This window comes from Amblyomma maculatum, chromosome 2, assembly GCF_055883805.1.
Source record: "Amblyomma maculatum isolate TAMU_Amacu chromosome 2, ASM5588380v1, whole genome shotgun sequence".
NCBI classification, from domain to species: Eukaryota; Metazoa; Arthropoda; class Arachnida; order Ixodida; family Ixodidae; genus Amblyomma; species Amblyomma maculatum.
In genome coordinates this window covers 73,041,313-73,066,138 of record NC_139345.1, presented here as the reverse complement: position 1 = coordinate 73,066,138, position 24,826 = coordinate 73,041,313, and the positions used below count along the sequence as shown (strand labels likewise).

Sequence of the window (24,826 nt, the reverse complement as noted above, 5' to 3'; positions counted from 1 at the left end):
GAAAAATTTATTCTTTCTTTCGTTTTCAAAGCTGGGCCCCTTAAGATTTTGTTTACAGAGGAGGGCATGTCATGGCTTCAGGAGGAGTCTAGCACCTGGCTGCACGTGTTTTTATCGTACGCAATTTTTTTGCCATCGCAGTTGTCTTCATACTGGTCGACGCAGTACTGCGGATAATTATCTTTCGCCTCGTTGGAAACCCACAGCATACATTCTGCAATAAAACGAATGCAAATACAATTCTATATCAAGCCCATCCTCCCCCCCCCCCCCCCCCCCCAAATCACAATCTTGAAAAAAAAAAGATGTAAGTGTACATGAAACTCACTTTTATCTAACATCTCATATATTCTGAATGTCGCTGAGAATAAGTTGTACAAAAATATATTTCCTGGTCTATTTTATTTTGAGATCGGTTTCAGTGAGGACCACTCATATCATATGGATGCATAGAAAGGAGCGAATGCATGTCGCCTCCAGAAGGGAAAATTGTTCAGCTAGCCAATGTCAGAGGGCAGTAAGTATTGAGAGAATATATATTCACGGAAATCGGCCACTGCTTCGGTAATGTGTCATTTGTTGGAGGATGTGAAAAGAAAGCGTTCTTCCTTCTCTTCAGTTCATCGTGAAACAGATGGACGTTTTGCTTCAGAAACGTGAACCTCAATACTACGATAAGGTGAATGTTGAAAATGTCTCGCGCAGGCTGCTCTGAATAAGTGTCGTACAGATTTTTTTTTCTTTATGCAATATGTAGCTTGCAAAAAAAGTTAAGCCAATTATCCTTTTTTTTTTTTTTTGCGCCAGTTTTGTAGTCGAGATTAAATATATTTCCAAAATGCAGACATACAATTCATTTAAAGATTTCTTGGACATAAATTGTAATTATAACGCGACTGTGGCATATTATAAGATGCTGATACGGTACTTATTTATGTGAATGGTCCAAACTTCCAGTGCACGGCGAAATCATTAGTTTGAAGTTCTTGCTTCGCTCGCATCGAGTAATTAAGTCTCTCATAGAAAACCAATAAAGAACGCTCATGACTACAGCATAATCATTAGTAACAAAAACTCTAAGAGCCTCCTGAAAGGACCTCTGCGGATATGTCGATTGTTATCATAAGCTGTACAATACGCGCAAAAATCCTGTTCAGAAGTAACTTTCCGGCGAAGAATTCGCTTGTATACAATTTATGCGTGTATGTGATTTCCGTCACTGCTCTCTTTTGGCATAAGCGCATATACAGGCTCTCCCAAGTAACTTGAAACGTGACTTCAAGAACAAAAACCATTTCAGACCCGACGTGAACCAGAGTCAACATGTTGGCACTTGTCTACTGATACTCAGGTTATATTTTTATTATCTTCCAAACTGCATCCTTTTGTTTATTTGTTCACATCTTTAAATATTATTCGCTCTTAACACTAAGTAAGTTCCAGAAAACCTTCGGAAACAACTTATTAAATTGTTTTCTAGACGATATGTGCACCGTAGTCCTTTTTCTTCGCTTTCAAAAGAAAATCCCCTGATACGTGCGAAAATTAAAAAAGCTAGATGGGGAGGAATGTTCGGTTGTGCGCTTCTACTGTGCTTTTTCCCGGGCGTGCGATGTATTCACAAGGTCGGCTGCAGTGTAACTGTGGCAACGAGGAAGCGGCGTCGTGTTAAGCCGGTTGTAGATATCTGGGCCTCCGGCTTACGTTGTATGAGGGGGAAACTGCATGCTGGTGGCCAAGCGTTCCCTATGCGATAAAGCGTCCAAGTGTACGAAACAAAAAATTAACTCTGGTTAACCGCTGTTAAAACGAAGTTGACAAGCGATATCTCTGTATTGCTTTGTTTTGCTAACATCATGTATCAGATGACGTCAGTGTGTGCCTGTCACGTGATCTCAAACATCATTGAGAGTCAATCCTTTTGCAAATACATTAGTCATAGTCAAGCAGTCAGTCATGCGGTCATTCAACAATTTACCATAGTGTTACACTATATGGTCGAGACTTGTCGCTAGAAAGGCTGTCCCAGTATGACCTTGGCTAGCTTCGAGATAACCGCGACGAAACTGAGCTGTCACCGGGTTTTTACCTGGAGGAGTAAAGCGTTCATTCCAAAAAGAGGCAGCTTTCTAATTCTGCTTCAAAGAAGGAACGTTTGGCCAAAGCATGCGTTTACGCCTTCATAACACATGTGAGCCGCAGGTCAACGCCTGCAACTGGCATAACTGCCTCCTGCTTCGCCGTGGCCGCAGTCATGATGCCGAACTTGGTTATTTATTGCACGTTTGAAAGCAGCACAATAGCAGTGCGCGGGCTCCCTGTCGCAAGGTTTTCTATTTTTACTGCAGCACCACTACTACCAGCACTCTGAGCACAACTTGATCTGTGTGTGAAGCCTCCAAGCTCGCTGAGCAATGGCGCTCGCATCTGTGCGTTGTCTGTGTCGGTTGTTTGTGCGGCGTCACGAGACCCCCCCGTAAGGGACGAATAAACAAGTTAAAAACTTCTCCATCTCTGAGTTTCGGACCGAGGCTAGGAAGAAAAGGTTAGCTTGGTTGGCCACTGTGTTAGATTGCTAAGACAGGAATGGGTGATGCCTTGAATGTGTCGTTGTATTGAGACACTTGGCCTAGCCCATGGAGGCTAACCCGGGCCGGTCCCGATTGTTTGGCGCAATTCATCAGCGTGGTCAATGAAGAGAGCAGTAGCGGGCACCACGGTGGAGACGACGGGAGTCAACAGATCGTAAGGTCGTGGATCAGCCGGCCAAAGCAGTGCAAGATCGGAGCAAGCGGTGCCACTATATGACACAAAAGGCTAAGCTATGACAAACAATCCGCCCCTTTTTTTTTTTGTACTTTGCTTTGCCTTTTTATGGAACTCGGAAAAAACGACTGTGCGACATATCGTGTAGAAAACGATATAAAGATGTTAGCCATGGTTTTACCTCAGTTAAACTGTCAAATATGTGCCAGTACGTGTGGGCTGAAGGTGAAATGCAAATACAAAGATTAAAGTTCATTTCCACCATAGTGGTTTTATTTATTTATCTATTTATTTATTTATTTAGAATACACCTCAAAGGCCCCATGAGTGGTTTAATACATGAGAGATAGCGGCATAAAATCAAAGTTATACATTAGTTATCAGACATAAATTATTTACTCTATAAAATTATTTATGTCAATGTCCACATGGGTGATCTTAGATGGGCAGGGGGTGTAACATGGATTACTTGGCTATGGGTAGACTCTTTGTATGTAAGTTTCACAAATGACGCTATCACAATCAGGTGTCGCTCAAGAGTCGTGATCAGCCTTGACCGTCTGTAGTGTTTCCGCATTAAAATCAGTCGACCTTGTCGCCCCCAGTAGGTGGCGTGAAATGAACAGATGAACAGCGGGAAAGGTGTACCGCATTCAAGAGAGTCTTATTTCTTATTCGGCACGCATCCATCTGACTCCGTGTTCCTCTGTCATCTCGAAGTCAGAGTACCGGCTAATGACGAAGCCCTCTTCGCTGTTTCCCAGCACATCCCCAAAGAGCTTATTATAAGCCTCTTCGCTGAGCATACAGCCAATCAGCGCCGCGTATAGTCCGTGTTAAGCTGCTCCACTGACAGTAGGGCTCGGACTCCGAAGCCACACCAGTGTAAATCTCATGCACCGGCATAGGTGCCACGGTTGCCGCCGTAAACTCCTCCTTTTCCCCATTTTCGTGCTCTCTATTCACCCCAACCTCGCCTCCGAAGATTCTAAGGAAGCTGACATAGCTCTCGCCATTACGTATACAAAAGCAAATTACATTTTCGTCAACTTCAAAACTGCCATTCAAAATCTTACGCGAGGCTGAGTCCGCGGTCCTGCCTTTGGCGTTCTAAGCTCATCTGCGCAAATCCCGCCTCCTGAAGTGGAGCTTATCTGGGAACCGACGCACTCTGAGAATCCTGGAAAAGAGGCTGCCAACTCTTAAGTCCGAGATACCACAAACTGGGTAGATTGCGAGGGAACACATGCAGCTTTCAGCGAGCTGATCACGGCCTGCAGGGACTCGGCAGTTATACCCCCCCCCCCCCGCCTAATCCATGCACCGGCAATGGATGATGCCACTTTTTGGAGATGTCTCCAAACTCATTTGCTCTGCCTTAAATAATGATATCTACAGCTTTGTGTTGACGGAGTGTTTGAGGTGTGCATCGACTCAAGACTGTTGACAGTTTTCTTACCCGGTGTAAGATGGCTGTAACAAGTTGTTTCCGAAGATGGTCTTCAACTGCGAATCACACTTAGGGTCCGCAGCAAATATTTAAAAGTTGCTTAATTAAGCATGAATAAACAATTCTTTAAGGAGAAAATGAAAGTAGGGTGAGTTATTGTAGTCTTGTGCCAAAATCATGCATCCTATTCAATCAGTGTCCAAAATTCGTTGGATTTCTTTAACTAATGACTCAAGTTATCTGAAACACTCTTCATAATGCTTCGCTTGTTGCCGCGTTCTGTTATTAGTTACTTTATACGCTCCAGAGGTTGCGGTACACACCCTGTTCTCTCGAACGTTGTCTGAATTTAGGTTTTCTTTCTTTATTTTTCCAAGCAAACAGCACGAACTTGAAGAAACAGATGGAAGTAAATTATTGCGGCAGCCGCCATAGACGGCGTCATTTTGTTTTTTACATTTTTCGTGCCGGTTCCTGTCTTAAGCCCCAGTCTTTAGGCCATCGTACATTTCATCACGTAATGATCGTATGTTCAAAGTCGATGCTCTATATGATTAACTTCCGCCTCACTACGAATGAAGCCACTTTCCTGCTTTAGTCGCTGCAATAATCGATTATGATGGCTTGAATCGCACACGAAACGCGCACGCCACACTATGTATTCTTTCTCGTTACTAAATTCTTACAAGCAGCCCATGCCTAACACATTCTGTACATAACAATAACAGTGAGTCGTATGTGAAACGTAACCACATTTTCCATGCTGACGCCAAAGCCCGCAAGTTTTCTGGAGTCAGATATACTAATACAAGCTATAACCTATCATCCGGAAAATACATGTGCTCCAATTATTAAAATTTATATTCGTGTGATATGGAGCATTTTAGTTCCGGTGCAGATCTTGTCTAGAAGCATTTTACTTTTGTTTTGTTACCAGATCAAATTATTTGTTTACCTTGCCCGCCTCCGTACGGTAGTTGAACAACCATGCACGACTGGTAGTCCGCAAAGACGAAGTTCGCGATTTCTCCAGGGCCTCCCTCTGCAACATAATCCAAACAACTCAATGAAGTGCGCCGCGATTTTTAGATGTTTGCCGCGACTTTTCTTCGGTAAAAAAAAAAAAAAAAATAAAATAAAATAAAAAAAAATAAACGCAGGATGAAATTCGACCACGCACCTGTGAACCTCGCACCCTCGCACGTGCGCCCACTGCGCATAGAAAACGGGCTCGTTTTGCATTTATTTTCGAGTAAAAAGTTAGCGAACGCTTAAACAATGGCCCCGCCGGGGTGGCGCAGTGGTTTTGGCGCTCGACGACTGTTCCCGAGGACGCGGGATCAAATCCCGGCCTCGGCGGCCGCTTTTCGATGGAGGGGAAAAGCAAGGCGCCCGCGTACTGTGCGATGTCAGTGCACGTTAAAGAACCCCAGGTGGTCGAAATTTCCGGAGACCTCCACTACGGCGTCTCTCATAGTCTGAGTCGCTTTGGGACGTTAAACCCCACAAACCAAACCAAATCTTAAACGATGCCTAGACAATGACTAAGGTGTTTTAAGGGCACTTGTCAGCGCTTACAGATAATGTGTAGTTATATCCGCTTTATGTAACCTCATTTCCGGTCTCGAGGCGCCACTCCCGGTGCGGTTACATTTGACTATGAATCATGCGCCATTACTGAATGACTCATTCACACTACTCTAATATCCCCGGGTTTTTACAGAGAGGTCACCACAAAATAAATTTGTCATTAGTCATGACACAACACGCTTTTCATTCCAAGCAACGGTGCCACACGTAGTCATGCTCCTCACCATACCACATACGCGTGCTCATCGCCGTAACCGACGCACATCACGCCGAGCATCGACTAAATGTGATAAGCATAGAGTATCCCTATAACTACAGCCTGAGCTGGCGCCGACGTCTATGAGAATGTCTTAAATAACTACATCCGCCGCGGCAATGGCTGGAAGACGAGGCTTTGTGTTAATTTTACTATATTGGGCCGAAAACATGAAGTCATATACATAATTACGGGGTATTCAGCCCAACACGGACACACATAAGAAAGAAGACACCATGGGCGCCGTGGTGTCTTCTTTTTTGTGTGTGTCCATGTTGCGCTGAATACTCTGTAATTATGTCTGACAACCAACTAGCTCAGCAGTTAACTCTCTTAAAGTACATGAAGTCCGCCTATACGCATCGCTATAGATTCGCCGTGCTCCTGTCATCCGAGCGTATTAAATTAACACTTTTTTTTCTTCACTTCTGCAACAAATTTAACGCAATCGTTATGCCGGTATAGAGAATTTCATGGCCAGTTAGTAGTGCTACGACTGAATTCACGTTTTATGCCTAACAATAGACAAGCCAAATACGAAACATGTTCCCGCCATTCGTGCACCCATCATGTATGACGAAGAGCAGCGGCGCCAGCTTTTACCCTCCAAGTAATACTAAGAAAAATATATGGTGACTGCGACGCATCAGCGCAGGGAAAACGCCTCAACGGGCTATTTATGATATCTCATAAGCCACAGCCGCCGCGATACGTGTTGCGTTGCATCGCCGCTGAGGGCACAAATTACCCCGACACATCTTCTTCTACCAGCAAGCGACCCCGGTCCGGCTATACAGGAAAACCACACCGACGTGCCTGAAATGCGGCCAGGTAGGCCATCGCCAAGACGTCTGTCCTCATCCGGACGCGTCATGCTGCCCCTCCTGTGGTGTTCAGAACCCACCTTCTGGCCATGAGTGCACAGTTACCTGTTTCACCTGCGGAGGCGATCACCTCACCAACTCAAACAAATGCAAACTTAAATATCGGACACCAACCCCCCGAGGTCAGCGATCTGGCACCGATCAAACCAGCACCCGCTCATCCAGGGACAGACAACGCTTGCAGCACCATGAGCCACATAAACATCAGCGCCTGCGGTCGTCCAGCGGAGGCTGTGCAAACTCCCGGCGTTCCAGCACTTCACCTGGGCGGCGAGGTGGCAGTCAAAAAGAAGACAAGCGAGACGGCTCCGCACAAAAGGTGAGCTGGGCTAAGGTAGCCATTACTTCCCCTCAGTTGTTGGCACAAACCAAAATGCAAGATAAGCTCAACACGCTCGAAGCCGAAAACCGCCGGTTGAAACAGCTCCTATCTCAACCCCAAAACAACACATCACCCACGCAAACCAACCCCCTACCCTCCACTGACACTAGCGCCTCTCCACTCGCACCCAACCCCCCTACCATCCGATCTGAAGCCACAGGGGAACCCGAGCAGTATACCGAAATTAAAACGTGGGTAACCCAGGCTATAGATAACCTAAGGACAGAACTTTTTCAAAGTATGCGGCAGATGATTCAGGAGGCTATGCGACCAGTCGTGCCACAGATGAGGGAAGAAATTAAGCTCTTACTAGAACCTATGTTTCAAAACCAACGAGTTCACGACGCAAAGATAGCGCGCCTACAACAACAGGTGGCGGAACTCATGCGGTCTGCCTCCCCACGATTGAAAGGCTTCCGTCGCCGACACGCTGTCGCGGACGAAGACTTGGAATCCTGCCTCGAACCCACCCTCGAACCTATGCGTTCCATTACCGAAGAATCTTCTCCACCTGTACCATGCCTACCGCCCGGACAGCAACCACCCACAACTTAAGCGTCCTACAGTGGAACTGCCGCAGCTTCCGCCGTAAGAGAGCCTCACTCCAACAATACATTGATTCTCTCCCAAACCAACCAGATGTCATCGCTTTACAGGAGGTTAACAACTCCGCAAAACTCATTAATTACTCCACACACCAACGCACTCAGGCAACTTGCATTATGGTTCACAAGGATTATACTGCACTTGCTTTAGATCTAGAAGAAGAAGATGATGTAGTGTACGACTTTGTACAAATCCTACCTAGACACCGCAACGATACGGGCACCTACATTCTCAACATTTACAGTAAACCCACCCAAATTGCCTTTCCTTGCGCCAGGGTGTTCACAAAGGCACTCACTGTCGCCCGAGGAGCTCCGCTCCTTATTTTGGGCGATTTCAATGCGCAACACCCATCCTGGGGCTACCCGAAAGTAAACAAGAAAGGCCGCATCCTAGCAGACACCATATCAAACCTCATGCTTACCATGCTGAACGACCCGACCCAACCTACTCGACTTGGCAACAGTGTCACGCGTGACACCGGCCCCGATCTCACACTAACCCACGGATGTAAAGCTTGCCTATGGGAAAACACACTGGAAACTTTAGGCAGTGACCATTTCATTCTGATCATCCATCTTGCAAGCAAAACGCATCGACATATGCGCGGTACTGCCAAAATCACTGATTGGACCGCGTTTCGAAAAGAGCAAGCTGACCTTGATCACCCAGATATCACTGATTACGCTTCCTGGGCATCGGACCTTAGGCACCTGTCCTCTAAGTACACCCGAACCCTGAAAACATCTTCAGACCGCCCTGCTATTGACTCCCATCTCCTGCACCTGTGGGACGCCCGCAGAGGCCTGGTGAAACGTTGGCGCCACCAGCGCCACAACAGAACGCTCAAACGCCGCATCGCAACCCTAACGCAAGCTGCAGAGGACTATGCATGGAACCTTGCTCAATCAAATTGGCTGACAAGATGTGATTCCCTGAGTGGTAACCTTAGCTCGAAACAAACTTGGAGCTTACTCAGATGCCTCATTGACCCAAACAACTCCAAAAGCGACCAACGCAAGAACCTTGCTAGGGCTCTACATGGTTACCGCGGCTCCAATAGAGATCTCGTACAAACCATCAAACAAAAGTACTTCTGCACCACAGTCGACACGGACCCCCTCCCTCCATATAATGGGCAGCCCAACGAGAAACTAGATGCAGAATTCGCCGTCAAAGAAATACAGGCCGCCATCCTAGCCATGCGCAGAGGCACAGCTCCTGGGAAAGACAAGATCACGGTGGGACTCCTCGCCAATCTCCACGACGCAGCCCTCACGCAGCTCGCGAATTACATTAACAACTGTTGGCGCATGGGCCGGTTGCCAAACGAGTGGAAGACTGCGGAGGTGCACTTCATCCCCAAACCGGGCAAACCCATAAATATTGTCACGGACAACAGGGCTAGACTTGACTAAAACGCCGGGACGAAGCTGTACCAGCAGGCGAAGTTCGGCACACAGCACGCGAGAGTCAACTTCAGTGTCCTCTTCTTCCAGGCGCATGCAAGAACATGGGGACACCAGGTGGCATTACTCCCCCTCTTAAAAAAACGAAATAAGGGACGGAGCGCGAGCGATGGCCAATGTAAGCGAAACGAAAGACCAGCACATGGACAGCATAGATAACGGAGGCGGGGTAAGGTGCCCTACGCGACAACGAAACAAGCGCATAGCGCACTACCGCGTGAAATAGGGCTTCATGCGGACAACGTGCACGACCTCGGAGCGTGGTTGCCGACGCGAGGGCTGCACAGTACCCACTGGACGAACTTCGTAAGTCACTTCCGTGACTCGGCGCAGAACTTCGTAAGGTCCGAAGTAACGAGAAATCAGTTTATCACACAAGCCGGGCCGACGCACCGGGGTCCACACCCAAACTTTCTCTCCAGGATGGTATGCGACGTGTCGGTGACGGAGGTTGTAGCGGCGTGCATCCGCGCCCTGCTGTTGTTGAATGTGAATGCGGGCAAGTTGACGTGCTTCCTCAGCGCGCTGAGCAAACTGCTCGGCGTCTGGCGTGAGTGGATGATCATCTGTGCAGCTCGGAAGCATGGCATCCAACATCGTCTGAACGTCACGTCCGTAGACTAGGCGAAATGGTGTAAAACGCGTCGTCTCTTGGGTGGCCGTGTTGTAGGCATATGTTATGTAGGGGAGAATTTCATCCCAGTTTTTGTGCTGCGAGTCTATGTACATTGCAATCATGTCGGCGATGGTTTTGTTGAGTCTCTCCGTGAGGCCATTCGTCTGCGGGTGATATGCAGTAGTTTTTCGGTGGCTGGTATGACTAAGCTCGAGCACGTCATGCATGAGCTGTGCCGTAAACGCGGTGCCTCGATCGGTTACGACTAGGGACGGTGCACCATGACGCAACACGATTTGCTGCATAAAGAATTGGGCGATCTCAATTGATGTGCCCCGCTGCACTGCCTTGGTTTCCGCATAACGTGTGAGATAGTCAGTCGCGACTATAATCCATTTGTTACCCATCGATGACAGCGGAAATGGGCCCAGTAGGTCGATGCCGACTTGGTCAAACGGCGACCGAGGTGGAATAATAGGTTGGAGCAAACCCGCGGGCTTGAGAGGAGGCACCTTTCGACGCTGACACTCGCGGCAGCCTCTGACGTAGCGATGGACAGCGTCAGAAAGTTTAGGCCAATAATAGGCTTGACGAACTCGAGCGAGTGTGCGTGCAAAGCCCAAGTGGCCGGATGTGGGCTCATCGTGGCAAGCAAAAAGGATATCGTCGCGAAGGTCGGCCGGCACGACAAGGAGGTGCGCTCGATCAACAGTGCTGGAGTTTTTCTTGAATAAAACGACATTCCGAAGACAGAATGCAGACAGGTGCCTTCCAAACTGACGGGGGACGTCAGCAGCGCGACCCTCCAGGTGGTCAATGACAGGTCGAAGTTCTGGGTCAGCTCGCTGTCGGGTCATTATGTCTGAGGCATTCACTAGTCCAAGAAACCCTCTGTCATCCGTGACGTTATCGACAAATCCGATGGGTGCCCGGGAGAGCGCGTCAGCATCTTCGTGCTTCTGACCAGATTTGTACACAATGGAGTAATCAAATTCTTGGAGGCGAAGGCTCCATCGTGCTAGGCGCCCCGATGGGTCACGGAGATTGGCCAGCCAACACAAAGAATGGTGGTCAGTAACGACTTTAAACGCACGGCCATAGAGGTAAGGCCTAAATTTCATAGTTGCCCACACAACCGCGAGGCATTCCTTTTCCGTAGTGGAATAATTTGTTTCAGCGCGGGAGAGCGTGCGGCTGGCATACGCAATGACCCTTTCCACGCCAGCTTGGTGTTGTACGAGTACAGCGCCAAGGCCGATGTTGCTGGCGTCGGTGTGGACTTCGGTGGCAGCGTCTTCATCAAAGTGCGCAAGAACAGGGGTAGTTTGCAGTCGTCTGCGCAGCTCCGCAAAAGCCTCCTGTTGCTCGGCAGCCCACACGAACTGTGTATCATCCCGCGTGAGGCGGGTCAGGGGTGCGGCTATCTTGGAAAAGTCGGCGATGAAGCGGCGGTAGTACGCACACAAACCCAGGAAACGTTTTAAACTCCTCTTCGTGGCAGGAACGGGAAATTTGGCGACAGCGGCAGTTTTGTCGGGGTCTGGCCTAACGCCTGCGGCACTCACAAGATGACCGAGAAACTTCAACTCTTTGTAGCCAAAGTGGCACTTCTCAGGCTTGAGCGTCAAGTCAGCTGACCGGAGGGCGTCTAATACTGCGCGAAGGCGTTCGAGGTGTTCTCCAAAGGTTTCAGAGAACACGACAACGTCGTCGAGATAAACTAAACAGATTTGCCATTTGAGGCCGGCGAGAACGGTGTTCATCATGCGCTGAAAAGTAGCCGGCGCTGAACATAGGCCGAATGGCAGCACTTTAAACTCATACAGTCCATCTGGGGTGACAAAAGCTGTTTTTTCGCGGTCCCGCTCATCGACCTCAATCTGCCAGTACCCGCTCTTCAAGTCAATGGAGGAGAAGTACTGGGCACGGCGAAGCTTGTCGAGCGAATCGTCGATACGAGGCAGCGGGTAGACGTCTTTTTTAGTGATGTCGTTCAATTTTCGATAATCAACACAGAAGCGAAGGGTACCATCCTTTTTTTTTCACCAGCACGACAGGGGACGACCACGGACTGTTGGAGGGTTGGATGACACCATCACGAAGCATCTCCTGAACCTGTGTCTGAATCGCTTCACGTTCCGTCGTTGAGATGCGGTACGGCTGCTGGCGTATAGGGCGGGCATCGTCGGGAGTAATTATGCGGTGCTTCGCAAGAGGCGTTTGCCGAATTTTCGATGACGTCGCGAAATAAGCACTGTATTTTAGAAGGAGAGAACGCAGATCGTGCTGCTGTGTTTCCGAGAGATCTGTACTAATATCCAGACGATCAAGGGATGGGCGCACATTTTCAACTTCTCCAAACGTAAAACATTCAGAAACGTCCGCTAAGGCGTCGGCGAATGCGATTGCAGTAGCACGGAAAAGATGGCGGGGTTCGTTCGTAAAGTTAGTCACCAGGAGTTTAGATCGGCCGTTACGCAGATGGATGAGACTCCGCGCCGAGGTGACGCCGTGGGTGAGCAAAAGGGACTGGTTGCCCTCAGCGACCGCCGTTCCGTCACGTAGTTCATCGCAGTTAACAGTCACAAAAACACTAGAACGTGGCGGAATAGAAACGCTCTCGGCAGAAATTCGAAGAGGGGCACGGCTTTGGCGGTCTGCGGTGTCAGTATCATCAGCTTTCTCGGTCGAAAAGGTCACGGTGCGCTTCCGGAGATCGATAATGGCCGCATACTCCCGGAGAAAATCGACACCAAGGATACAGTCGCGGGAGCAGTCAGGTATGACAAGGCAGCTGACAACAAACGTGGAGTTGCGAATTTGGACTCTCGCCGTGCACTGACCGCTCGGAGTTACGACATGTCCGCCAGCGGTTCGAATCTGCGTGCCAGACCATGGCGTCATCACTTTCTTTAGAAGCGCCGCTAGCTTCCCGCTTAAAATCGAAAAGTCAGCACCAGTGTCTACCAATGCGCTAACCTTATAGCCGTCGAGCAGCACGGGTATATCCAGCGAGAGTCTGTCTTCACGTGTACGAACTGTCGTCGGGGCCGTCAAGTCGCGGTCACTCACAGGTCGCGTTGTCGGGGGGTCTTCGTCGCGTCGATTTGAAGCGGCCTCGCCCCCTGAGGTCGCTGTCTTTAGTTTTCCCGGCTCGGACTAGGTGACCGTCGCTGCGCCATCCCGGATGAGCTGGGCTGCGAGGATAGTCGGCGTGGAGACGGAGATCGTGACTGTCGTCTAAAAGTTGGCGCCATGCGCTGCTGGGCTACGTAGTCTTCAATATCCCGGGGTCGTTGGCCTAAAGGAGGGTTACGCATGTCGATGGGGAAACCCTTCAGTCCCAGTTGTCGATATGGGCACTGTCGATACAGGTGACCAGCTTCCCCGCAGTGGAAGCACAGGCGCTGCCGATTTGGGGCACGCCACAGGTCTGCCTTTCGCTGGGGTGGTCGGCGGTTGTCGATGTACGGCTCGGGGTGGGCTGAATAAAGTGAGCCTTGGTCGGGTGGCAGTAATTGCGTGGAATCAGTCGGGGGACGTCGCAAGATGTCCGCATACGTTGGCCGACAGGACTCGGTGGAAAAGGATGGCGGGTTAGCAGCTGGTACCGAAGGCCGAAGTGCTTGCTGGAGTTCTTCTCGGACAATACTAGCGACAGAGCTGACCGTCGGCTGGGGAGCACCGAAAAGCTTCTGGAGCTCTTCACGCAAAATGGAGCGGATGATGTCGCGAAGAAGATCCGGACTAGCCCCGAAGGCCGAATGCGGCTCAGTGAGCGAAGCGGCGAGTACCGGCCTGTCGTAGGTCGCAGACCGCTGCTGGAGCATCCTTTCCATCGTGATTGCTTCCGAAACAAACTCGGCAACTGTGCTCGGCGGGTTGCGCACGAGCCCAGCGAACAGTTGTTCCTTAACGCCGTGCATGAGATGGCGCACCTTTTTCTCTTCGGGCATGGCCGGGTCAGATCGTCGGAACAACCTAGTCATGTCCTCCACGTACATGGTTATGGTCTCGTTCGGCATCTGTATTCGAGAGCGTAAGGCCCTTTCCGCTCGTTCTCGGCGATCCGGGCTGGTGTAGGTGTCCAGGATGCAGCGGCAGAACTCGCGCCACGATGTTAGCACGCCTTCACGATTCTCGTACCAAGTACGAGCGCCATCTTCCAGGCTAAAGAAGACGTTCCTGAGCTTTGCGGCGTCGTCCCACTGATTAAATGCGGCGACCCGTTCAAACTGGGTGAGCCAGTCTTCCGTCTGACAGCCGTGGAAAGTCTTAGGCAGTCGTGGGCTCTGTAGAGTGTAGTACGTTGGAGTTTGCATGACAGGTCGAGGGGCGGCTGCGGTGGTGAATTCCAACGGCCCGTGCTCAGGTGGTAGGCCTAGGTTCCTCCGGCTAGCGCGGTGAACAGGAGTGTCGATTGGCACAGGACCTGAATCCTGGGTATGCGGAGGAGTACGGGACATATACTGGGATCGATACCCTGCGCCGACACCAAAATATGTCACGGACAACAGGGCTAGACTTGACTAAAACGCCGGGACGAAGCTGTACCAGCAGGCGAAGTTCGGCACACAGCACGCGAGAGTCAACTTCAGTGTCCTCTTCTTCCAGGCGCATGCAAGAACATGGGGACACCAGGTGGCAATATTAACAATCTATGGCCCATCTCTCTCAACTCCTGCGTAGGGAAAGTTATGGAGAAGGCGGTACACATCAGGCTCACCCGATATCTTGAAGAAAACGACTTGTACCCACACACCATGTTCGGATTCAGGCCTGGCCTATCCACCCAAGATATACTCCTGTAGCTTAAAGAAGTCATAAACCCCCTTACAAGCCTTTCTTCAGGACAATTCTCGCTCTTGACCTCAAGGGGGCGTTTGATAACGTAAAGCACCACTCTATTTTGGAAAATATGAGCCACATCAATTGTGGTGCAAGGACCTATGCATATGTTAAAGATTTCCTTCACGGTCGTACCGTCTACGCCGACCTCGGTCTGGCAGAACCCAGCCAAATACAGCTAGGCACACGTGGCACGCCACAGGGTGCTGTTCTATCCCCCTTACTTTTCAATATAACTTTAATCAAACTCCCAGCACAGCTAAATCAGGTATCGCATCTACGGTACGCCTTCTACGCGGATGACATCACTATTTGGACCACGGCCTATTCTACCGCGGAAATCGAAGACCGCCTTCAAGACGCCGTAACCATCGTGTAAGCCTACGCCGCTAACTGCGGCCTTACTTGCTCCCCCGAAAAGTCGGAGTTGCTGGTACTACACAGCTCCCGCCAACGCAGACCCACTGTTGAAGTCAACCTCAATGGAAACCCAATACCACAGAAGAACACCATCAGGGTTCTAGGGCTTTACATCAACGACAAGGGCAGAAATGTGTACGCCCTCACTCGGCTCAAAAACACCAGTCTGCAGGTTGCGCGTATGATAGCCAGGGTCACTACCAACAACAGGGGTATGCTCGAACAAGACACCCTGCGCCTGGTTCAAGCATTCATCATTAATAGAATTGTGTATTCGACACCGTATCTGCACCTCAAAACGGGAGACTATAAGCAAATCGACGTCATTATACGAAACGCAGTTAAAAAGGCGCTGGGCCTGCACCAAAGCACTTCCACAGAACGTCTTTTGCAATTAGGGGTGCACAATACAGCCGAAGAACTCCTTGCCGCCCAACGCGCCACCCAGATAAATCGACTAGCAGCAACCCGCACGGGCCAGACCGTTCTTATGGACCTTAACCTGACTAGCCCGCAAGGTCTCGTACAAAAACAGGCTATACCGCCCGGGTGGTCAGACTCGTTCATAGCCAATCCCCTACCCCGCAATATGCATCCTCTGTTCCACCAAGGGCGCCGGAAGGCGCGGGCCAAATACATCCAGGAAAAGTACGGGACGGACACTGAATCCTACTACGTAGACGCAGCAAAGTCAGAAGCGGGGTACACGGTAGCGGTTGTGATTCACCAACAACTGGTTGATGCCCTCACCATCTGCGATGACAATATAGAAATGGCGGAGGAGGTGGCCATTGCTTTAGCCGCCACGCATACCACCTGCGCCTATATAATAACAGACTCTATGGCTGCCTACCGCAACTACATCAAAGGGCGAATATGTCCGCAGGCTGCCAGAGTATTGAAAAATTATGGACACCCCGAACAAGACAAATGCCTCGTCTGGACACCGGGACATCAAGGCGCGGAAGGGAACGAGTGCGCCCATGCCGCTGCCCGAGCTCTCCTCCCCCGGGACTCGACCCCTCCATCCTCCACACCGCCCTATCCCGGCCCTCTGGCGACGTATGCGGAGAGGTTACAGCACTGCAGACTCTCTCGCAGAAAATATCCACCCCCAGCCAAGGGGCTCTCCAAAGCGGAGGAAGTTAGATGGCGACGCCTACAGACAGGTACATATAACACACCAGCCCGTTTAAACACAATACACCCCGGGTTCTGCGACCCCAAATGCAAATATTGCGGGGAAAAGGCAGGCCTGCACCACATGGTGTGGACCTGCCCACACAATCCTCCAGATGATCCGAATGCAGTGCCAACAATTGAGGGGTGGGAGGCTGCCCTATCCAGCTCTGGACTAGAGGCCCAACGGGCCATCGTGACACGTGCGCGGGTAGCAGCGGCAGCCGCTGGAGTCCCGGACTAGGGACCCCACCTACACATCCCCCTCCCTTAAATATACTTAATAAAGTTTTTCACTCACTCACTCACTCATAGGCTGATGCACCTCGGCCTCACTAAGCCGCCGATCGGTTTCTTGCTCGACGTCCGCGTAGACAAAGCCAGGTTGCGCACGCAGCCGAGTTGTCTGCTCACGGCAGGAAATTAAAGGTTAAAATCTTCAAGCGGGTTTTGTGCCCGGAATTCTCACTCTGAAGCATAAGGCTGGCAATGGTTAAGCTCGGATAATTAAATAATGATGAGATTACGAACACCCCTTGCGTGCGGAATGTGCTGCTTATTTTGGAACAGTTGAGCTTGCACAAAAAGCAGATTTCGTTCCGTTCCTTGAGGCGAATGAGCGTTAAGAGAAAGCTGCTACGTGCAACAGGATGCGAAGGGTATGACGGCGGTCTCGCACGCACTCACTCACATACACACGCAAGTACACTCGCACGCACACTCGCACTCACTTGCACCAGTTAAAGTATGCGGCACGGCATTACAAAACAGCATTTTTCAATAAATATTTACATGTTTACCATTTCCGAGCGTGAACGTAGGCTTGTCAGGCGATGGTCCAGGTTTAAGATGAAAAGTTATATTATTTCTGGAAAGTACAATGGGGGGGGGGGGGGGGGTAGCACATTAAAACATGAATCGTTGTGAACGATTAAATGCATGCATATGTCGCCGCTAGGACTTGTGACCACACTAGTCATCTGCACATGCCTAAAAAATATTTAATGTCTCCAAAGCCTGTGGCTAACCTGGTTCCTTGACCTGACCTGCTACAAGTCAAAAGCGCATTATGGGTTTCACTGAACTCTTTGCCCATTCATTTGCGTCCAGAGTTGGAGTCGCTTTTCGAATGACAAAGCGACATAATCAATGCATTTACATAAGTTTTGGCACCGTGTACTGATGAATTAGATTAAGAAATTTCTCATTCAAGCGTTGGACGCAGTGTGCTCATTTGCCCCTTATACAGTAAATACGCTACACTATAAACCATGCCGCGGCGTCGCAACCAGTATACGCGCGTAGGGCTAGTGTGTGTCCCTTACTTCTCCTTGCCGTTGAGTCCACTCAGAATCCATACATAAGTTGCACTTGGGCCATTTTTGTCAAATTCCGTTCGCTTGGCCACCAGGCAATCGAGATCTCCGTCCAGGTCAACATCGAGCATGGCAACGCCGTAGTCGAAATTCTCAAAAATCTGTCGAGGAAAAGTTTCATTTCAGGGCCATAAAACATCAGATGCTTATTTTTGCTTTACCATTTGTATGAAAACGCTTTTGACTTCCCTCCTTCTCGAAACGTGCAAGGGATGGGGAGAGATATTCTTCTCTGAGATTAAGCTGTAGTACGGCCAAGAAAATGATACATGTCTTTACTTAACGCAGAGGGCACATAATATGAGTGTCGTTTAACCGAAGTTCACAATATAGACCGCTGCAAGAAGTGTAAGGAGCTCTGCTTCCACGTGTTCTTCAACCGATTAAATGGTAATGTACTAATACTGTAACCGAATTTGCCGCTCGTGCTGCGAGGGAAGGCGAGCGGATTGTCTTCGTTTTACCACTACGGGTTTTCGTTTTTACTCCGTAGCCGCTCCAGTTCTTTAAGCAGGGAAATGCAGGCGCAGTGTGCCATCACTGCAGTTTTTCGTGGTCGCCAGGTGAGAGTCCGTGCATATCCATATCCGCGTTGCTAATATTATATCCTCGTACTTCAGTTCAAATAAATTCGTCAGTACTTGGTAAATTTACAAGACCAATTTGGATTATTTCATGAAACCGTTTCTTTGTATTGAGTGCATACAAATCCATGTATTTACTATATATCTAAAGCAATTAGTGCGATCAAACATACATGGCGCCATTGCGCACTTGGCGGCGAAACAAAGTTTAGCGGTTGAAGGCGTTTAGCTTGAGCAGGCATCGACGATGCCTTGGTCGCCGTCCTGGTCGACGGCACGAAAGATGAACTCAAAGAAGCAGCGTTTTGATTTGTTCGCAGAAAGCATTCGTTGTCTATTCGTGGCAACGACAGACGGCGCAGTACTCATGCATTCGTGCAGTCGAGCATTCGAGGGGTAGCCCGGAGGTAACTGCGAGGTTTTTCATTAATACCGGTTTCCATTGGGCGAACAGGAGCAAGAGCAACGAGCAGCCAGAGCAGCGCACGAGAGCACTGGGGACGTGCGTTCTCATCTCCCCAACAGAACATTCACGCTGCTCAGAGCAGCGTACCGAGGCGGAGCGCGTGACGTCAGGCGTCATGTGATCAAACTTTTCCCGCGCTTGCGTTGCCCGTATCTGCCGGCCGAACGCCACCGCTGCCGTCTTTCGCCATATTTCTCGAGCGTCCTGCCCGGGCATGGAGGAAGGAAAGCTTATTAGGAGAGGCCCTGACGTCATTTTACTGAAGCCGGTGCGGCCGCGCCGCGACCGGACTTTGCAACGTCTCTCCTCCTCCTTTACCCCCCGCACTTTCTTTCTCCGCGACGCTCACGTACCTAGGGTTAGCAACACTGTTGCTAGTGGCCCTAGTTTTCATAGCAACAGCGTCGCCGTTGCTAATGACCCGACTTGGCTAACAATATAATTTTGACGTCACTTCCGCCACACTTTCTCCAGTGGATTGGGAACATAGAGTTCCTTAGAGTTAAGAGTAAGAAACTCTATGATTGGGAATGGCAAGGGCCTCTCTCCTTCCTCCATGTCCCCGGGCTCCGGGCGAATAACCAGAAGTGACGTCAGAGAGGTCACATGACTTCCTCCGTTCTCCCTGTACTCCGCCGCTGGCGACGGAGCACCGAGGACTGCTCTCGGCTGCTCCCGGGACCCCAAAAGCGCGCCTCCTCTGCCAACAGAACACAACGGTACCGCTCCTGTTCGACCACTGGTAGGCGCTGAAACTCGCGAGAGCACTTTTAGTGCAGCTAAAAGTGCTCCTGTTCGCCCAATGGAAACCGGTATAAGTGACAATGAGGACGACGTAAACCACAGTGGTGTGCGGCAAACGGTTTTTAGAGAAATATAACGCGTCTCATGAACCCTCAGTGCAACGTGTAAGAGGAGGTCAGTTCGGAAGAAACACAAGCACGACACTCTGGTAGCGTGTGGTGGAATATGTAATACAGATAATCTGGTAATACGAACATTGAACTTTTTTTTGCATCGACAGAAGCAGTGGGGACGTGCAAAGCATGACGAATTAAAGCGATGTGTCGTCATGATAAAAAGAAATATGTACAGTACGGCAAGTAAGCACTTCTCTATTTTATTTTATAGGGAAAATACGCAAGATTCGTTCACGGTTGTAATACTGACGAAATAGAGGATTTTTGTGCTACCATCTATGTACAAGCGCGAAGTCAAGGAATTCCGACAGCCGAACATGAGGCGCCGTGCCGTTGGCGTTTATTTTTATCACCAGTGTACAACGCATGCTGGACCAAAATCCGTTAGGTAAACCGAAATATCGACTAGACCACCACCAATACCATTGTCCATGATTTTTATAAAACAGATTTTCACGTACCTTAAATGCGTCTACGACATCATGCTTCAGCTGGTCCTGCGCCCCACACTGAGTTACGGAGGGCGCTAAAAGGAAAAGAGGAAGGCCTAACAAGGTTTTCGAAAGAAACGATTTCATCTTGGTCCCGGAGGAAAGGTCGGTGCTGCGGGCCTCACCCATTTTTTTTTTTTTTATGAAGAACAGCACGCCCAGGCTTTTTATAGCGATTACGATGCCGCAATGCTGGCCACATTAGTCCTCGGAAATGGAATCTAGGTCATTTAGTGATGTTTAGGCTGCCATACCATCACATTTTGAAAGCTGACACAAATGTGCCCTGACAGCGGACATATGCCTGCCTTCTTTTTTGATTCTCTATTTTTCTGCTTGTTCATTATTTCACAAAAGGGCAAATTGCTTTCCACGTGCGTCTCTATGAAACGCAATAGCTACGGAATGCTAAGTATTATGCATGATGCTAGCGAGGGCGAAATTACACGCCACCTGTTTTGTACAACGGGTACAGGCACAAAATGAAAAGTCCGTGCTTTTATCCTCTGTGTGAGGAAATTTCATTTCGCAATGAAGCGAGACACTAGTAATTCGAAAGTATGACTGGTCTCACTTCATGTCGCTCCAGTGTCTCAACTGACTGCCAGGTGAGACTCTAGAACGACATATTAACGCGAAAGGATTACGAGCCCCATTACGAGAAAAGCAATCGGCGTGAAAAAACAATTTAGGAAAAATACGGAAACATTTAAAAGGACTAAACCTAAGTAGATAAAGCGAAAGCGCGCAACTCCTCCATAGATGTATGCGAACCTCAAGGACAGCACATCCGGGCCTAGACGAAACGAAAGTGTTAAGGACACTTTGAAGGGGAAGGTTATGCGCAATTGCTAACCGTTCAGCGGCATGGTTCAAAATTGGTCCTTCAGGCAGTAACGGCGGATACTTATCGACTACAACGAAATAACCAAGGTGTTCCGCCTAGCTCGCAGAACTCTTCCACCCCCTTGCTCGGGGCTCAGTCGAGAGCAAGCCGTTTTATTCAGACAGCTACAGACGGGCTCACTCCCCAGCCCGTCGCTGATGCATAGAATGTATCCCGAGAAGCACCCGACAGACAAATGCAGAATCTGCCGAACGGAGGAGGCCGGCTTCGCGCACATGCTGTGGAATTGTACCAAGTACCAGCAAGAAGCAAAGTCTGGGAGGATCCCGCCGCGACTGGAAGCAGCCGCAGGCAGCGACAATCAAGAGCAACAACTCTGGGCCGTCCAACAGGTCATCAAGGCGCTAGCCAGGCAGGGAACCAGCGAGCCGGCCACGGCGAGCGGGGACCCAGGCCGCGCGGCCGGTGCCCAGAGGACGATGTAGGCCCCGTCCTGAGCGCGAGCTCGCGAGCGCGCGTTCGACTGCAGGCCCCGAATAAACGTTTTACCAATCCAATATAGCCATTGCTAAAGCTGTATAACGGGACTTTGAATAAAATGTTCTTACAGTTCTAGACGTGGTATCGGAGGCATTTTGAAGGAGGAGTTCCTAGGAGGCGAAACAGATGAGCCGCGGGGGCGGGAAATGTTAGGCACGGGACTGGAATGCTGCGTGGAATTATGTCAGGCAATGTTGTATTTTGTGGAGATACGTACTAGTACAAGTAAAGTTTACCAAGCTTGTGAAGAAGAAGTGAGCTCCGTCTTTAATGGTATGATGCGATAGCGTTTTTTTTTTTTTTTTTTGCTAAGGCCTTACCTCAATATTCGTACTAATCGTTCGCGATAGCGTAGGCAACCACACGGCAATAAAGTCCCACTTCAATCAAGCCGTATCAAGATGCCTGCGCGGCCGGTAAGGTGAATTAAAATGTCATGGCAGGCTGATTGTCATATCACGCTCCCAGGAGAGGCCCGAACTGGCCTGTCCTTCCAAACATAATATCAGGCAACTCTAGGGCCCGTCAGTACGGAGCCACGTCAGCTGCGCCAGTACCACTTGCCAGGGTCATGCTCGTGCATATGAAACACACGCCGACGAAGCTACGGAAGGGCTTACTAAATCTTTCGCTTTAAAATACGAGAATGCCTTTGGCAGGTTTTATTTGGCCGCTTACATGGTCCGACAGCTTGCACAGGACCGGATTAATTGGAGGAATAGGCGAGACGCATATGCCCTGCAGTTGGTATAGCCCGGCTGATGATAATGGTGATGGCAGGACAGTTATTGGTCGGCTGTTTTGTGACTTCGCTAGACACACACGTCCTGGCCGAATTTTCAAGAGCTGCAAACTTGTACAGTTCACTTGTGAAGGGAATGGAAACCCATCGGGATTCCCGGGTCCCGAGCCAAGAAAGGCTTGCAGTTGGCATATCCCGGCTGATGATAATTATGATGGCAGGACAGTGACTGGTCGGCTGTTTTCGCAAGACACACATGTCCTGGCCGAATTTTCAGGAGCTGCAATCTTGTGCAGTTAATTTGTGAAGGGAGTGGAACCCACCGAGACGCTCAAGTCCCGAGCCAAACATGCTAATCCGAGGCCATGGAAGCGCTTTCTTAAGTTAATTCTTTATAACTCAGTGTTTGCTCCCCATATTCACTACTGCAGTCTTGTATAGACCGACACAACTCAATCCAACCTTACCAAATAATGCTATTACAAAAGAAAGCAATTCGTCGGGTAGCAAATGCCTCATATGACGCCCATACAAGATAACTTTTTGCTTTGTTTAATGTACTCACCATACACCAGTTACATAAACTTTACCTTGTTATGAAGTACAAACACAGTGCTCAAACTAACAATGAAGCTTTCCTCAGCTTATGTAATTTACATCGACCTTTAGAAGTGCCCTACAGTTTCAGAAACAGAGAATACTGGTCTATACCCTCTTCCCGCACTAATCATGGTCGACACATGCTGCAATACCGCATGCCTACATATTTGAATTTCCTACAAAATAAAAATATAAATATAAATAACCTTAGCAAATACAAGTGGCAGAAATACCTTACTATTGAAGACTTATGGGTTTAATTATGTTCATTTCTCCGACACAAATTGCTTTTGTACTGCGGATGTATTGTAACTTTTTGCCATCGTCTATTTTCCTGCTTCTATTATTACATGCATGAACTCGTGTACACCCGATTGTATCTTGCCCTTTGGAGCTGCTGGCGTGATTATTTTGTTTTCCTGTTAGATATGTTTCTTTTTTTTTCTGTACGTTGAATTGTGAATTGGAATGAGTTGTAACAGTCTGTTGGCCTTGTCAATCAGGAGTGGGAGCCTCGTCAAGCTACTGCGTTTGTAGCTTTTTGCTCCTACCCTAGCATTTTTTTTCTGTTCCTCAGGACCAAAATGATGAATAAATTTGATTTGATTTGATTAAGGGGGCGCTTTGCATTGTCACAGACCAGATGAAGGGCAGTCGCAGACATAAAGCAGCAGCATAAAGAAGCCGAGTTTAAATGTCATTAACGAAGCCCAGCTCGAGCGCTCCTCTCGCGGACGTGACCGACTTGTCCTTGTCGCGGCTCAGTGCACAGGTAGCTTGAGTCAGGTACGTGGCATTACCTGTGTACGCTCCTGCCAACTTTGACAGCATACTTCAGGTCCTCCTGGCGAGCATGCTTATAGCAGGTGGTAGCTGGCAGGTGGCATGGACGGGCACTGAACTGGTGGCCCGGAAGCAGCGGCGGCGCCCGTGACAGGAAATTCGGATGACATTATCACGCCGGTGCGTGCATGGTACCACAGAGTATGTACGGGGATATATATAGTCATGAATGCTGAAACATAAGGATCTTTATATTCACGGCAACGGAGCATTACTGAGCGTATTAAAGGGCCCATGAAAAGCTATTTGCTAAGGTTACAAACCATGCATGATGCAATACGTATTAAAGCAATCCTCTCCGCAATGCAGAAACCTTTAAGCTAGCTTCATGGCACCCAGCTTATTGGTGATCGAAAATGTTGCCCCCCCCCCCCCCCCCGAAACCAGCAGCCCTATAGCCGGCGCGTAAGAATAAATGAAACCAAGTGATTTTTAAAGGTTATTTATAAACTATCGGCTCCACGCAAAGCTTCTAAATTTTGACTCGAATACTCACAAAGACCACTTCTATGGATTTCTTGTTTAGAATTTTGCGGCTCCAAGTGTTCGACGTTACTGTAGTATACAAGTCTGGCCAAAAACACATCGAAGCAGACTGTGTCTCTCGCGCCCCGCTACCACTCAACATATCTGACGCTGATCTGGATGATGACGCAAGGTTCCTTCGCGCAGTCACAACGTCAACCCTTGCTCAAATGCAGCGTGATGACCCACCCTGAGCTTTTACCGCTCCACTGGTTATCTTGACGGCCGCGCGCCACAACCATCTCGCATTTCTCGCGTGTGCTTGCTTCGTTTTCCCTACTGGGTCTTGTACAAAAGCACATTCTCTCAGCCCATGTATCTATTATTCGTACCTGTCACTCTTCGTGCCGAATTTCTGCGCTCCTGTCTCGGTGAACCATAGTCCGGAAATGTTGTATATAGCCGCTCATTGGCACGAATTCGTCA

The 24,826-nt window shown here is 49.3% G+C and overlaps 1 protein-coding gene across 2 annotated transcripts; it reads right to left on the bottom strand.

The window, feature by feature from the left end:
* LOC146198989 (uncharacterized) lies at positions 1-24,826 on the bottom strand. 2 transcript variants are annotated; one of them, XM_084594456.1, is made up of 5 exons: positions 24,733-24,826; positions 17,792-17,943; positions 17,267-17,334; positions 5,172-5,258; positions 1-214 (listed from the first exon to the last, which is right to left on the bottom strand). In XM_084594456.1, the coding sequence occupies exons 2-5, from the start codon at positions 17,911-17,913 to the stop codon at positions 78-80; spliced, it is 414 nt and encodes a 137-aa protein (XP_084450582.1). In that variant the 5' UTR covers positions 17,914-17,943; positions 24,733-24,826; the 3' UTR covers positions 1-77. The 2 variants fall into 2 exon arrangements, with proteins under 2 accessions (XP_084450582.1, XP_084450581.1); XM_084594455.1 differs by lacking the exon at positions 24,733-24,826 and adding an exon at positions 20,274-20,420.